The sequence below is a fragment of the Oenanthe melanoleuca genome, chromosome 4, assembly GCF_029582105.1.
Source record: "Oenanthe melanoleuca isolate GR-GAL-2019-014 chromosome 4, OMel1.0, whole genome shotgun sequence".
Lineage (NCBI taxonomy): Eukaryota > Metazoa > Chordata > Aves > Passeriformes > Muscicapidae > Oenanthe > Oenanthe melanoleuca.
In genome coordinates, this window is record NC_079337.1 from 31,221,241 (window position 1) to 31,239,019 (window position 17,779).

General features: G+C 35.0%; 1 protein-coding gene across 2 annotated transcripts in view; it reads right to left on the reverse strand.

Annotated features, from left to right (window-relative positions):
* Positions 1-7,300: 7,300 nt before the first annotated feature.
* The window catches only part of FSTL5 (follistatin like 5), a 278,893-nt gene continuing 268,414 nt past the window's right edge, over positions 7,301-17,779 (reverse strand). For both annotated transcript variants that reach the window (XM_056490570.1, XM_056490569.1), the window contains one exon: positions 7,301-9,720. In XM_056490570.1, coding sequence (XP_056346545.1) covers positions 9,018-9,720 — 703 coding nt within the window. In that variant the 3' untranslated portion in view covers positions 7,301-9,017. The remainder of the gene's footprint in view (positions 9,721-17,779) is intronic.

Here is a 17,779-nt window from a genome sequence, read left to right on the forward strand (position 1 = left end):
ATTTGTCCACATTGTATTTGAAAATTTCATTTGTGATAGGGCTGCTGAGGCACAAATTATTATGATTCTTAATAAACTAATCTTTTCCCACAAAACTTCCATTCACATCCTGTGAATTCCATTGAATTTATGATTAAGTTTTAGACCTATGAAACATAAAATGCCTGAGTACAAAATTTAGACCTATAGAAACTGTGCTTACCTGCCTCTATCACTTGGTACTCTAAATTCTCTCATGCATATCAGCTTCCTCCAACATTATTTCCAGAAGACAAAGTGTCTGTTTCTGGGGCATATCAAGATCAGACTATTATCCCACAACACTGAGCAATTTGAGGATTTATTCCAGACCCATGTTAGCAGAGAGTAGGCTCTTCAGACAAACAGCAGGGTCTAATCCTGTCAGGTGTACTTACCCTGTCCTTGATATCATTCTAACATAAGTAATCTCATCAAATTAATAAAAATCCATCTGTAATATTCAATATAAATCTAAAAGCCTGGAAATTGCCACCTAATTTATTTATGTTGCATTGAGTAAAACAAGAAAGCCCATTCAGCTCAATGGGTCCTATCAAGCTTTTTCCTGTGACATCAACTCCCCCCATGCTGTGTCAGAGGATCCAGGATTTTCATCTGTGGGTGTGAATGCCACTCCCAGCTCCAAAGTTCTGGCCAAGTTCTGTTTCAGTCCAGTCCTCCACAATTTTTGTTTCTTGACAGAAATGCTTGAACATTAAGCAACAAGTAAACACCAAGATGACAGTTAAGTCTGATAATAAATTTTACCCTTCAGCAGTCTAGTACATACAATTGAATGTTTCAATTCATTTGGAGGAACCCCAGACACCCCATGTCGTGTCTACTTTGGATTAAACCATTGTGTTTCTGCTCTGCAGTGACTCTGTAGTGTGTGGCTCTGTGGCACTCTTCTCAAATTACAACAGACTTGCTTCATTCTCCACAAATCTTGGACATTCAGCACTTTCAGAAACAGCAAGTTGAAACTGAGTCTAATGTATCCTCCTGGAAGACAAGAGCAACCTCACTAAAATCAATTAAATCACACAAAGTAGCAGATGAAATCTAAGCAGAATACTGCATAATATTTGGTAATAGCAAAAAGTCTACACTTTCTTTGTGATTATTAAAGCAAACTAAGTACTGTAATAGCAAAATACATTTTTATTTTCTTGGATTTTTCTGTGTTTTTATATTTTCTTCTCAGGTCTGTTCAGGATCTGGATTTGCCATTGGAGTGTGCCAAGGGTGTTTTCCTGTTCTGGCTACCTGAAGGGCACAAAAAGTCTATCTTGCATTAAATGCACTTGAAAAACACGTTAAAGAAAAGTAAATTGTTCTCCAACTCTTTCCTGTGATCCAAAATGCTCAGACTTCTTCACAAATTTAAACTGTATGTCCCCACTCTCCTGTCAACATGGCCTTATGAACATGGAAAGAAAGGCAGTTTAAGACTTTTGCTCTTCCCAAATGCTGCTTCTGTTTATCTACTGATATAACAATATCTTTCAAACAGCCAGAAGGAAAACATAACCTATTTTGTCTATCAAATACTTTGCTTTAAGGATGTTATATGTACTGCCAAAGCAATTCCCCTGAGAATTTCTGACAAAAATTTCCTGACAGAGGGATGACCTTTCTTGAACTGCAAACTGTCAACATCTCTCTTAATAGAAAGGAAGTTCATAGAACTTTGAACTAAATAACTTCCTTAAACTTTCAGGAACAGGGCAGACTGCATTATTTCTGACCAAAGAAAAAATATTACTTAATATTTAAAACTTAATAAAACAAATATTCTGGATGGAATAATTATTTATGAGAAGACAGAGGATAGATTATATGCACAAAGTAAAATGTTGGGATAAGTGGACCCCATGTTTTAGAGAGTTGTGTGTAAAATTTCTTTTGAAATCTGGAACCAAGGCTTGTCTTCATCATGTTCTGAGCCCAAAACCACCGAAGATTCTTGTACTAAACTGAAGATAATGTTCCACCTGCTTGGTCCCAGCCACAAAGTACACTGACCAACTTCCACTACTCTGTCTCCCTGTACCTGTTGGCACAACCAGCATGTGAAATAGCAAGAGGTAAACACAAGATGAAACATAAGAATATTTTGTGTCCTACACAGGTCTTGAATGATGCAGTGATATCCCTCTTTCATGGCTCTCTTCCTTAATGCACACAAAGTGCTGCTGCTAGGGGGCACAAAGACTAGCTCTACAACAATACCCATTCTCCTACACTGTAAAAAAGAGATGCAGAAAAATTAGGCAAATGCCTCTCTTCAGTGAAGTAAATTAAAGGTGTTCTATTTGGTTTTTAAAAACAGTCAGAGGGAGGAAGATCTCTATCACAACACTGAGGCATCAAGGTCATCCAAGGGAAATAGAGTTTAGCAAAAGAGTTAAAGTAAAAACAATATTTTGTCAAAGTGTAATATGATTTAAGATGAAAATTATTAATCATTTTAGCCAAAATTGATTTGAGCATCAAATACAACTCCAAAGGTCATCCTGATCTTGTGGGAAAGAGGCTCACTCCCATAGTTAAGTGTTGCATTTAAACTTACAAGGTAAAAGAGAACAACATATCAATGCCAGTAGGAACAGTGAAATTATTGTCTCTCTGTACTTGGCACTGGTGAGGCCTCACCTTGAATACTGTTTCCAGTTCTTGGCCTCTAACTTCAAGAAGGACTTTGAGGTGCTGGAACATGCCAAGTACTGAAGTTTGTGGATGGTGTAGAGACTAAGTCCTAGAAGGAGCAGATGAGGGAGCTAGGGTTGTTAAATGTGGAAAAAATGAGGTTCAGGGGTAACCTTATCACTCTCTATAGCTGCTTGAGAGTGTGGCCAGGTGGGCCTCTTTTCCTAGACAACCAGTGACAGGACAAGAGGAAACAGCCTTGAACTGCACCAGGATCTTCAGGTTGGACATTAGGAAAGATTCCTTCATTGAAAGAAGTTAAACATTGGGATGGGCTGCTCGTGGAAGTGATGGACTCTCCATTTCTGGAAGTGTTCAAGAAACAACTGAACACAGCACTCAGTGCTCTATAGTCTTCTTGACCTGGTCGTGTTCAGTCAAAATTTGGACTTGATCTTGAAGGTCTTTTCCAACCCTACTGATTCTATGGTTCTAAGATAGTATGAATGCCAACCCAGACGTTCACTTAACTGGAAATTCAAAGGACCCAGGAGCTCCCAGTGGTGGAGGAGAGGATGTGAAAGTCCAGCCTGAACATCGTTAAACTATGTAATTCTGCTCTTAAATATATATAAAGTTTAAATAAAGTTTATTTTGAAAGAGCATCCAAATACATTTTACAAGTGTATCTTCTTGCTCAATCTTCACAGTCAACATAGAGAAAATGGGTATTTATTTACAATTTTAATTAGGACACTTAAAAACTAATTTTGCCATAACTTGGAGACTTAGCTCCTCTTCCCTTCTCGTTTATGCAATAATTTTTCCTTACACTGTTGCTTGTACTTCTTCCCAGTATTGGCTTCAGCTTTAGCAATGATTTAGCACAGGTCTACAGCAATGGGGTTGGGAGTGGGGAAGGGAATCTTCTTGTGGAAGATTCCAGGAAGTTACTGGGGTATGGTGAATTGTGCTTTGCTTTTTTCTTGAATCTTATACAAGGAGAGTAGTGAAAAATATTACATTGTTTTTTGCCATAGGTTTAATGACAATTAAAAGGAAAGCATATACCTATGTTTTCATTACTAGAGAAAAATATAAAAAATAGCATTGTAAATTGAGAGAACTATTGCCCATCCTTTTGTAAAGGACACATACCTTGAGAAGATTAAAAATAAGAACATTAACATCAGGACTAATAACAGGAAGCTGTTTCTTTCATCTATTAGATTAAAAGCAGAACAAGTTTAATATTCATAACCTAAAAGAAGCAATCTGTCATGCATTAGTTCTAAATAGAAAAAAGCAATTTCAGTATCTTTCAGTCTTTTATCAGTAACTGAATTTGTCATACTTTGTGGAAGATAGCTCACTGAAGACAGTTTAAAATCATTTTTTAAGTAGTGGCACACCAACAGGGCATTTAACCCATTAAGAGGTGACAGACAGGATAGATTCAAGTGAAATATGTATTTTTAACTCCTGTCTATGAATTTTTATCAGTAGTGTCAATAGATTTTTGACATATAGTGTTTTTAGCACTTTCTCTGAAACTGTCGTATTATTTAAACCAAAAGAAGAAAAAAATCTCTGCCCCCCTCCCCCTAGAAAACCTAACAAAAAACCCAATTAACAACTCTTCAAATTCAAACAAAAACACCCCAACATAAAACCCCTTGAACAATCTGGAAGTTGAATTACCTGTGCTAAGGAACTTAAACATTTCTTAGATCATTATTTCTTAACTCCCAGGTTACTGACCTGTCAAAATCTCTTCCTTCCTCAATACAACAAGGAAATAGATCTCCACACCACCTTTGTTGCCATTACTGTGCTCTGCATAATGTGATACCCACTGACTATAAAATAAAATTCTCCTAACATCAGCATAAGTAAGATTTCACCAATTTCTTCAAAACTGAATTATTATTGTAATGCCATGAAGCACTGTAAGTGTTGATTTTTATTTTTTTTTATTCCATTATTACATAAAATGGACTGATAGTGTGAGGAGGTAGGAATTCTACACCCTCTGACTAGGTTATTTTAGAGGTTCCACATTAGGAGGACTTAAAGTTTAATACCAAATTTACTTTATATAATTGCTGTTTCGTGGTATTTAGATTTTGTAGAGTATTACAGCAGCACACTGAAGCCATACCAGAAGCACGAAGCAGCAATTGCAATATACATTTGAATCACCATGCAAACATGGTTCCCATTGCCAGTCCCTGCATTCTCACCATCGTGCTGCTGGGAGGGTCAAGTCACCAGAAAGGAGTACAAGGGACAAACCAGGTCAAGCCCATTACTCTGTTCAAAGTTCACTTTAGTAGCTGGACAGTTTTCAAACTTAACTTTAGGCTGAGCTACACTTACACACTTTCTCCCTCCATTCTGCTCTGGCTAGCTCAGAAGAGTAGTCTCCACTAATTATCTCAGAGAAGGCTGTCTGTACAACCTGATGACTCAATGGTACAGTTGTGTATCTAAGCCAAAGTTTACTTTTCAGTCCCCCTAAAAAATGCAGTTTTCTTCACAATAATTGGACATTCTTGACATTCTTCCCTGAGCTCATTATTTTTGCCCTTCTCCTCCAAGTCTTCCCCCATTGTGGGGAGGTTGGTCACAGTGAAGCAGTGTCAGTGTGGTGCAAGAGCAAAGGTTCTCAACTGCAGGGCTCCATCTCACATCTCTCTAATTAGTGTATGTATGTACAGAATGACTTTTTCCTCTCTCTCACCTCATATGCTCTATTTTGTCGCTTTCTGAATTTGGCTGAAATTAGGATTTTTAGATACAAAGTTATGACTATGTTTTTCCTTATTTAACAATAGTATTCACAAAAAATTTAATTCACACTTAAGGGTCAGTACAGCTAAATAATGCTTAAGTATATATTTTTAAAAATTCTTATGTGTTCTACATTTTAGTTGCTAACCTTAAAACAAAGTTTTCAGGAGGTTTCTTTAAGAACTGCTTAAGATGAAGACGAAAATGTAAAGGACAAACTGATGAAAGGTGAACAGGACTTTGTCTGTTACAGTGTTTCTTTTAAGATATGGCCATAGTTATTAAATGAGCTCTCCTATCTCAAATTATTAAGTTAACAGATCATTTTATTCCACTCCTGAACCATACTATAAATGCCTAGAAAAGATTTACTAGAAAATCTGATACTAAGGATACACTTAAGTGGCTATGTTCACATTTGGACACATACCCAGATCTTATCTACAATGGTTTTCTCAACTCCTCCTTCCCTTTACCATAGCTATTTTTCAGATAAATCAAAAGAAGCACTTACCTCTGCTTAATTCATCCTGTGCAAGTTCTATAATCAGCTTAGGATTTCCTGGAACCCAAGAAATGTGTTCCAGATTTCAAATGAGAATATCCTTGTTTTAAAATGAGATGTTCCAAGCTAAGGATTTCCAGTGATAAAACACACTGGTTTTTGAGTTTTGCTTAGCCCATACTTTAGCCCAACAGTAACACTTGCAGGTTTCACATTAAACTCAATCAGAAACTTAAACAACTAAAACAAATTAAGTCTCCATCCCCAAGTTGTGATGATAGAATCACAAGACAACTGAGGTTTGAAGGCTCCTTGGCAGGTCTCTAGTCTGACACTTTGCTAGTCACAGCCAGTTCCCCTAAAAGTCAGATGGGCACAATCCAGACACGTATTAAAAAACACCCAGGATGGAGACTGCATAGTCTCTCTAAGAAACCTGCTCCTATACCTGACTCTCATCACAGCTTTTCCTTATATCCAGCCTGAAACTCTTGATTTAATTTATGCTGCTGTCTTGTCCTCCTGCTATGCACAGCTGTGAAGAATCTAACTCTGTCTCTTTTATAAGCTCTCATGGGTACTGGCAGGCTGCTATTAGGCCACCCTGGAGAGGCAGCCTCTAGGATGAAAAAGCCCCCTTACATCAGCTTTCCTCATAGAGCTGCTAGCAAAAATGGAAACAGGTTCCAGCTCTTCCCCTTATTCAGAATAAAGCTTTCAGTCAGGCCATCTGTATTTGAGAAAGCTGAACTTCAACTGTGAGAGCTATGAAAGCAACCATGGTGATTCAATATTTGTTTAACTTCACTGAAAAAACAACGGTGAGAAGTTGTGATCATTATTTACACACACAGCCTGGACAATATTGTCAAAAAAGTAGAAATATTGAAGGCAAATAATAATAATCACATCACTCAACCTGCTGGTCATGTCTCTCTTGATGCAGACCAGGATGCAGTTGGATTTCTGGGTTGCAAGTGCACACTGCTGAGTCATATTAAACTTTTCATCCACTAACACTGCCAAGTTTTTCTCCCCAAGGCTTGCCTCAATCCATTCTCCACTCAGCCTGTGCTTGTGCTTTAGATGTGCTAGTAGGTGAGATTGTGCTATGAGTTTTCCTTTGTAGCAGCCAAAGGAAACTTCTTCACTTACTTATGCCTTTCTAAAAATGTTCTTTCCACACCACATAGTATTTTGCATATATAAAAATACATCTATTTTCATACATCTATTAAAAGTAATAGGTGCTTTCAAATAGTCAGTTTTACCTGCCAGCTCAGTGTGGCTGATTGGATGATTCACCAAAGTCAGTACTGTTTAAAATTTATGGGGTTTATTCTCCTTTTGTCAAGCATTTTCTACATACAGAACATCCACGTGGTATAAATTACAGAACAAAAACTGCATGAGACAGACTACTGCAATTGAGTAACAGACAGTTTACACGATTATTGTTTGTTCACAATGGAGAGGAGTTCTTAAAAAGGAAAACAGATTCAGCAGCTAGAAATGTAAGCAAATTTTTATCTCAGTTAAAGCTACTTACCAGGAGGTTTGCTCAAGCTAAAGAGAGATCTACTGTACCACACAGGGCAGAATGCTCAATGCACACAAGATTACAATGCTAGAAAATTCCAGATTTAGAAGCAATTTTACACAATCTAAGTTGCAGTAAAACTTTGTTTAAAAAACGATATTTTATTCTGATTGCCTTCAGTAAATGGAGGTCAGTTTAAGAGCTTATAAGCATTCTTTAGCAAAAACATAATAAAAATAAAAATACTCTCAAACTTCTAAGTCATTGCTCTGAGTCTGGATAGATGTTCACTGCTGGCTTTCTATCAACTTGTTGTTATACTTCTGGGAATCTTATTTTTCCCATTTACATGTTTAACTAGAGTTATATTAGAATTCTAAGTACACAAACTATAAAAAATACAAAGTTTTTGTTCGTTTTTTTTTTTGTTTTGTTTTTGTTTTTTCTTTTTTTTTTTGCACTAATCCAGTTGGATGCAAGGACTAGAAAACCTGTTGAGCTAATCAAATGGTTTAACAAATAAGAATCAGTGGTACAACAAATAAGCAAAAATGTTATCTACTGATTGAAGACTTGAGTTCTTTGCATTCTCATTTTCTTAAAATGCATTTTATTTATGTTTAATTAAGAGTTTCCTCAATGATATAGGTGAACCTTTGTGATGCTGGGTTTTTAGAATGTGGTATATTCTGAAAGGATGTGCAACATTTCTCTTCAGTAGACTTGAAACTTTGCCGATGCCACTCGGTGATAGCTGAAAAACCTAACATCTATTTTTTTCTAAAAAAAAGGTTAAGCTTCTGTAAGCAGATTTCCCAACTAAGACACCATAAAAATAAACTCCAAAATGCAGTGATCAGAAAACACTGCAAATATAATTTTTCTTTTTATTTTCCTGTCCATGTATTTTGCACAACTTGACACCTAGAATTTGATAGCAAAACTTTCTTTCCAACGACAAGCGATCCTGTAGCCACAGTGGGAATAAATTTTATAATTTCTATGTTTGTCTTTCTTGTGAGACTTTCGCTTCAAGGCACAAAAAGATTTAACAATGGATTGAACAGGATATAACGTCTCAGCTTAAGGAGTCAAAGGTTGTGTTACAATACCTCTTCTTTTGTGTCTGAAGCAAAGCAAAATAAAATTTGAATCATAAGTCTTCCATTTACAAACACAAAGTATCATATTAAATTTCTCAAAGCTTTTTTGGTGTTTGTTTCTCTTCTTTTTTTTACATAATTTATACTTATCACTAATTTCAATATTTAGTTATTTCAAACAATACAATCTGTTGATAATTAATAAGGAGTACCATTATCAAATAACCATCATTTTAGTCACTTTTATGTGGAAGTTGCTTCAAATTGTGTACATGTCAAAGAAATAACAGGTATAGAAGGGCCTAACAATTTAAAACTAAAATTGTGTAAATTTGAAGAATGGTGTAATTTAAGTGCAATGTACTGTAAAACTATTAATTCAGTAAATATCCAACACAGATTCTTATGCTTCTGTAACCCAAATTACTGTGTTGCCTTTCTCAACTTCGGTGATTTCACAATTTAACTTATTGAGCCGTCCATCCAGGATAAACAGGGATTCCTTGGAAGGGGTCATGAGATATTGACCAAAAAGGCCACTGTCTCTTATAAGACGATTCTTACTGTTCCAAGGCCATTCACCTGCCTTGATGGGCTCCTTCAGACTCTTTACCATCTTGACCTTGCCAGAGGAGAGCTCCATGAAGAGAACATCAGTCTGTGTGCTGGAGCTGCAGTAGACATTGTATTGATGAGCTTCGGTGAAGGATGGCTGAAAAGCTACGTCAGATATGTGCAAATTAGTGTGAATGTCAAATGCATCCTGTATTTCTCCTCTCACTGTGATGGACTGGATCCTCATGAGGCCTTTTGCATCATCAATGCTGAGAAGGTAGTGTCCATCTGGAGAGATGTGTGGAGTGCCCGTCACGTCTCCATTGTATCCAATCACGGAATCAGTGACGCTATCCACTATCAGCTGTGGTAGGACAGCCCCAGTGGTGTCAGGCTTGCAGCAGATAAAAAGATATCCTCCAAGATGTGTATAAGCCAGTGACTCAGGAATGCAATTATAATCCTTTAAACTAATTGTCTTGATGTACGACATCGTTTCTAGATCAATTTTCTGGAGCATGGGATCATCCTTATGAAGAATATATCCAAACCTGAAAGGAGAAGCACAAAACCAAAGTCAGAGCTACTGTGTGCATTATATATGGATGGGGAAAAACACCATGAGCAAAGGAGATGAGTTCATATGAGCAGTGATGTATTGCTGTATATCTCAGTTCAGATGTTTCAGATATTAAGCACTTTATAATATTTTATTGTTAGTGTTCTTGTAATTTAGAATATACTAAAAAATGCCTGAAACCCATTTATCTGATTAATGGGAAAGCTCTTTTTTTCTACTGACATGAGGGAAAAGGTAAACCATTACTTTCAGAATATCTATTCACTTCTAACTTTTACAAAAGCCAGGAAGGAGGAAAAGATTAAGTATCAACAGATACCACATCCCACGTATTTGAATTCAGTTGATACAGCTCTTTGACTTACTTGGGAACATTAGCTTAACACAGTGCTCATTGTTATTCAGATCATTATCTGAATCTTCCTTATTTTAATTCAATAGAAATGAGTATCATAAAAGGATTTAGGTTTATGCCTCCTAATTATCCAAACACCATATTTCTTATCATTTAAATGACCTTTATGCTCTTCCATACATCAAGGAACTTTCACTGAACATCAATAATATGGTTACATTTTAAAATCCTAGAGCTGATTGATTTTAACCTTTTAATATAAACTATATCACTATTCCCTAATGGTAATGTATATGTTCGGACTGCACAATCGATTGACTACACACTTATATGCAGAAAAAGGTACTTCTAAATGTTAAGAATATTAGCTTTACTTATCTAAGTAGCTTTCACAACCCTTTTCCCAAACAGCTGCTTTATTTTGGCCCATTTCTTGGCATTTTCCTCTGAATCTTTGATCCTAATAATGAGACTGCATGATGATATATATATAATCTAAAAATACCTTTCACATTCTTTTGATATAAAGCCATATGGCAGCCAGAATGTTTTAACAATTGAGTTGCAAATAACATAAAATTTTTACACTATACTTGTAATCCTAATGTACTTACTAATCAGTGAACCACCAAAGTAACAGGAAAAAACGTTTCAGTACATGGTTCCTCAGTAAAAGACAGGGTGAATTAAATTAGCACTTTCTACTGAATTGATGTAAGAACACTTTTAATTTTAGCCCCACCTTCCAAAATCCTTGCATACTGTTTCAGTATCATAAAAGCCCAGAATTAAAGAATTATTTTAATTAGGACCTTAGGATTTCATTTGGTCCAAATGCTGCCCAAAGAAGGGCCATGAATCAGATTGTTCGTGATAACAGTTTGAGCTGATTATGAGATCATTTTTGTCTTTGATTATTCAGCCACTTATAAATACATGAATTCAATCATCATGGTTAGAAATGCGTGAGAGAGCTTTTTTTGGAAGTTATGTCTGGATAACTTACTTAAGATAACGTTACTTTTCTATTCATGAAGTCTGCTGCTCTGTCATAGAAGAAGATTAGGATCACAAGCAGAATCTGATTTTTAGGGTTTTTTACCACATAATATCTGTTTCTTAATCTTTTTGGGTAGCCATAAAGTCATTGATTTCTGGTTCCATTATTAATTAGAAAGCATTTTGCAGCCATAAGAAACAGACATATGCTGTATGATGTACAGAATCATCCTGTAATAGAAAAGGTTAAATAGCTAACAACACTGACATTTCACATATCTCCATGTTTAATAACCAATCTTAGACACATGAGCAGTGGTTACAAAAGAACTGGCTTATTGACTGCTTATTGATTGTGTTTTTACATTACAATGTAAAGCAACAATCAGTGAACTATACCTGAGTGCTCACAAGAAGATAAAGGGAAAATGCCTAATTTTAAGGTCAGTGTGATGAGAGCTACTGAATAACTTAATTTTAAGCTAGCATAATATTATTTAATCTATTTTAATAAAAGTACTCAGTGCAGAGTTTTTACTTTAAATACTTTTGACCTCAATTCCAGTTGCAAACTCACAGTAAATTCTTTGTGTTTGAGACTGGCAAGCTGACCTTTGGTTTGAAAACATTATTTTTCTCTTTCAACATACCAATATATAGTCATGAGAAAAATCAGGAAATCTTTTTTAATAGTGAAAGAAAAGGCTCTCACTGAATTGTTTTTAGCACACATAGGTACTAAACCACAGATTTATATCCAAGTGAAATTTTCCAATATAGATACACCAAATACTTACTGTGATTTTGAAAATACAAGTTCATCATCTACATGATTAAATATATACCTGTTTTTTAAAATTTGGCCTGTTATTTTCACAAACTGTATTAAACATAGTAATAAATTCTCTTCTGCAAAAAAAAATCAGTTATTTAACAATTTAATATATTTGATACACTTTATTCTATATATGTGTCCATCATATTTCATGGTACCTTTATTTAATTCAAGAAAAAGACTTAAAATTTGACTGTATGTTTTAAATTGTATTTTAGTTTCTATCCTGTGCATGAGAGAAAACACAAGTTATCTTTTTAAAAAAAGGTAATCTTTTTTTTTTAAAAAACCAAAATGAATTCTTTGCCATTTTCCACCACAAAACAAATTTAAAAATCTAAACACATATATTTTAAGCTGGTAAAAACCTAAACAAATTTAAAAATTTAAATAAATAGATATATTTTAAACTGGTTAAAACCTAAAGCATTTTTTTTTCATTTATCATATATCAAGAGAAGATATGTGATAAAAGAAGAAGAAATCTTTGTGCTGTTTGACAATTTTTTTTTTTCTAAAGATTATTCCAGGTCATAAAAATGACCTTTTTTAAAAGTAAAATACAAATGCAAAACAAGATTAACATCAATTATCTAAATCAGCAAATCTTACTTGCTGATTTAAATTGTGATTAAAATTAAGGATTTAAATCAATTTGAGTCAAAAAAATGTCTTGCTTATGAGTATTTGATTAAGCAGTGTTAATGATCAATTTATGCGACACTTTTGCATTCAAATGTTATTGATTTCAAGAGGAATATATAAGTTACTAATCTTTGCTTCTCAAATATTATTCCCAGAATGTATGTTTTTGAAGCACAGGTACACTTATGTGTACTTTGGTTACATAAACTCTTTGACTACCAAATCTGAATGAGCTGTCTAAGGTTAAAGGAAAAGTCTTGTCTACCTTCCCTAGGGGTAGCATCAACTGAACATGTGGAAATTTTGACATCAAGCTTTCCCCACAGAGGGCACTGCCATTGGTTTGTACTCCAGCTTCTCATTACCTGGTGGTATCTTCTCTCAGACAAATCCCCTAAACTCTGCTAGTCAAAATGTTTGCATAAGCTTTCACCAATGCATGCCATTAAGGTAAATTTAGCTACTGTGGAATAATTAAGATCTTTTAAGTGCTTTTTGTTGCCTAACCTGGTTAGTTTGAATGAAATATCTTAGGAGCCTTGGAAGAATGTTGACATAAACCTTTGCCCTAGCACAGACAGATTTAATAAAAATTACTTTTGTCCACAAAAAGGGACTGCAGATCTCCAGAGTTAGTCAGCAAACACATTTTGAAACAAATCAGCTGATAACATAAGAATACCAGTTTTTTAATAGCTTTATCAATCTCTTTGTAATATTTAGTTCACAGTTCAAAAAGGCACAAGTAAAAACCTTACAGTATCTTGGACAGACTGTTCCTGCAATGTAAACTGTGGCTTCAGCTTTGGTAATGAACTTTAACTGAAAACTATAGAAACTGGCTTCAGCATTTCACCCACTTTATCTGATGCTGTATTTTTATTGCACTTGGGAGATCTACTGTCCCTTGCTCTGGAGCTGTTAAGGAACTTGATTTTATATGCTAGAGCAGCTAACCATATATATTCAGATAATCAGTTGTACCTGAATGCCTGCTTACAATGTATCTTATTTTAAAGTGTGCAAAGAGCAGTTTAATGCATTTTTTCAGTGATTATTTATTTTCAACTTAAAATTATTTATAGCTATCCATGCTATTCATTGCATTCTATTTACTTCTGAATTGGAAACAAAGATTTGTGAGATATGCTCTTTCTTTCCTTAAAGTATTGACTTCTCTAGCCCTGATAAAATATAATTCCATTTTCTTGTAACATTAACATGCAAAAGACTTTTTGCTTTATAATGTTTTCTAGTTCAAACTTTAAAAAGTCACTGATTTAGACACAGATGTAAAGTTAGCCCGCAGGCTAACTGTGTTAATGTTTCTGGAGCAGAATACACTGAGAAGTCAGTTAGTGAGCAGAATAATATATAGAATGTACATAGCTGTTTTTAGTTACTGATTTCAAGCACTGTACAGATATTACAGATTATTCAGAAAGCTGAATGACTGGCCTAAGGCTATATTATAATCCATTGGCATGGACTAGGTGAAAATGCATCTTATCTAAGGGCCAGACATGAGAAAGTACATACAACAAATATATATAATTTTGAATAAGAATATACAAAATCACTCAGTCAAAATAATGGTTTTGATCACTAAAAATGGACAGAACTTTGGACCTGGCTGGGAGAGAAGTTGGTAAAATTTAATGAAGGATCTACTCTTCCCAAAACTGTGACTTATGGCTGCCAAAAGTAATTTATTAGAACTAATAGGATTTTATCAATACTACTGTTTAAACAATTCTTTCCTGGCTGTCATACTGCCTGCAACACTTCAGTGCTTCAATTAAAATTCAGTAAAGCTGGACAGGGATGTAAATACCCTAACAGCTCAACAATACAGATAAAAAAGGGGGGGATCATTTAAAGCTGCCAGTCTTCTTGGGTGTAAAAGGATTTGGCAAGCTGTGTGTTTGATATGTTTGTCTGCCTGTCTCAGTGAGAGCTGTGTGGCTGGAGTTTTGAGAAGCTGAACAAATCAAGAGAGATCTGTTTCTGTGCCTGTGAGGTTTGTGAGGCTGATTCATAGTCTCTGAGAATTGCTAGGCAGAGGCATAAGGATGGAAAAAGTAATGAAGTTCTGGAGGAAAGGTACAGAAGGGAAAAGGGGAAGTGAACTGATAAGAAAAGCTAAGAATTCCTTGTCTGGTATAGCTTATAAAAATACAAACCCGAAAGAAAAAAGAAAACAAAGAATTTTGTTACCTAAGATGAGAAAGTACTTTCCAAACCACTGGCAACTGAGGAAGGTGATAAACAGTTTTTTCTATAGGGACACATATCTATCAGCTTAGAGAATTTGTTCCTAATAATTTTGAAAGAGTTGACTAGCTCTTAGCATTTTAATAAATCTCAAAGTAACAGGAAAATTTGGAAAGTCTGAAAAAAAAGATTGTTGAAATATTCATAAGACAAAGTCAGGTATCCCATCTAAGCTGAACAGCTTGATGCATATCTAAGGGAAATAATAAAATAGGTGATATGAGAATGAACTACAGAAAATCATGAATATAACACAGCATGGGTTTATGAAAAAGTGAACTTTGTCAGACAAACCTAATTTAATTTTTTTTATTAGAATACTTTCTGAAGGTAACTGAATATTAGGAGGGCATAGCTTTCTTGGAATAAAAACACATAACTGAAGGAAAAAAAAAATTATCTGTAATAAAATGTGGTTTTCATTGCAGAATCGTCATTTTGCAGGAAACTTCTTGGTAAAAAAGCTGATATTTCACAAAATTTTCACAGATGGTTTGGATGTAAATGAATGTCCATAACACTAAGGTAATCAATAAGGACAGCATAATCATTATAGTCAGCTGCTTATTCAAGAAAAATGTGTTCAAAGGTAGCCAAGTGTAAAGTTGTGCAACTTCATGTGTGAATGGGGAATGTAGGACATGAAGATAGAACAGTATCCTAAAAAAGTAGTGGCTATAAAAGGATTTACTGATCATAGCAGACATGCAAGTCAATATGAAATCTGAGTCTAATGAGATAAAAACAAAATCAAGACCCAAAAGCCTATCTAAGGTCCTTAAAGGTATTTCATGAGAGGTGAGGGAGAATCATGCAACACACTCATAACTGTATTCTACATCAAGGAAAGTACACCAAGAATACTTTATGGGGTTTTTTTTTCCTCATTTTTGCCCTTCTAAAAGGGAATAAAAAAATTAGGTGAAAGGAAAAAACAAAATTATTTGAGGAATGGAGACAATGGTTTTATGCAAGAGTCTGAGTCCAATGTAAAAATGTTTGCCTACTGAAATCAGCCAAATTTGAATTAGGAATAGGTAATTTTTCCTAACAATAGGGACAATATACCATTGCAACCAACTACCAGAACATTATGAATTTTCCCTGGTAAGAATCTCCAAATAAAGATTATACTATCTACTTGAAAAAATAGATGTAGCTTCAAAAATATCAGATTCATTATCTGAATTGCTCAGTGACTATTTGAAATGTTTAAAACCTAAAGTATATGCAGAAGTCAGAGAAAATGTTCTCATGGCCTCTTCTAGCTGATTTATGAAACACCATTTTTTAGGTTTTGTTCATGTAATTAAAATTGCATAGGTACAGTAGATTTTAATATTTTACTACTCATTAATTTGATAGTGGGATATTAACCATCATAAAATCATAGAATCATCAAAGCTGGAAAAAGCCTTTACAATCATACAGTCCAACCATTCCCCCAGGACTACCAATGTAAGCTCTAAGCCCCTAAACCATATCACCATATCATGCAGACACCTCTTGAACACCTCCAGGGGTGGTGACTCCACCACCTCCCAGGGCAGCCTATTCCAACACCTGAAAAAAAGCAACCAAGGATTTCAAATCTCATTAAATGACTGTGATTTGACACAATCCTTTAGCTCACAGACACACACACACACATAAGTAGAATGCAGAGGAATCTGCCTTTCTGCAGGCCTAAGGTTGTGATGCTACTTTGCCATCCACTGTATAGAAAACAGCTGTTTTGTAAAATCTATCTTACACTGTTTCTGATCTTAAGTAATTGTGAATTTCATATATGAGTTGTTAATAATTTTACAATTACTAATCTTTCATACACACACACATATTTTGAAAACAAGTATCCTCCTCCATTGGTCTCTTAATTCAGAAGGCTTATGAATTGCTTGTAACAATAAAAGCTATATAACAAGATGAAAGCTGTTCTAATGCTGAATGGTCATTCTTTTGAGGTTTATTGATCTAACTGTGCAAGATCATGGTGGATAGGTTGGGGGAATGGTGTTAGACCATGGAGACCTGCTTCAGAACAGTCAACTGTTTACACACAGCAATGATCAGTTGCAAATAACTTTTAGTCCATTGTCCAATAACTTAATTGCTGCCTTCTAACCAACAGATGAAGCTGTCATCCCTTCTCTACAGCTTTATGAACCTTCTCAGCTTATGAGTGTCAGATTATTAACTGCTTCCATTGCCAGATTGGCTCTCATCTTTTTTATGGGGAGACAAGAGCAACTATAAAAAAAAAAATAGTACTTACTCAATTTGTGAGAAAAAAGTATTGCAAGTCACCAAGGTGACAGTTTTGGATTGCTCAGGCAAGTAAATTGGGGGATGGAAAAAAGCTGTATGTAATAAAACAGGATAAGAAAATGTGGTCCTCCAGTGGTCCTACAGAACCAGCAAAACAGGGACATTGCACAAAATTTATATTAGTGAGACTTTTGTATGAGGTCTCTGCAAACCAAATCTGTAAGTGCATGTGCTGAGCTTTGAAAATCCCAAGATTTCTTTTCCCATTCCAAGTAAATGAAAGCTATTAAATCTGAGTAAAGAAGTCAGCATTATTACTCCATGTTCTATAGAGATGGAATCCAATCCCCAAAGTAACCATAAAACTTTCCAAAGCACTTGGCTACCTGAAAGGATTAAAGAATACAGCCATTTATAATTATGTCATGAAATTGTGTCCCTCAACTCTGCATTTAGCCAGGTTTTAATGATTAGGCTGTTGGAAAACAGCAAGTGATCATTGAGAATACCTTCACTTTTCTGGAATGTTTTATATATAGTTGACGGAATATTAAATTCAAAATTTCCTCTCATATAGCTTAGTATGTAAGAGCCTCCCACTGCTCATTAATCTCTGATTAATATTTATGATAATTTCAACTCCCATATCTCTTC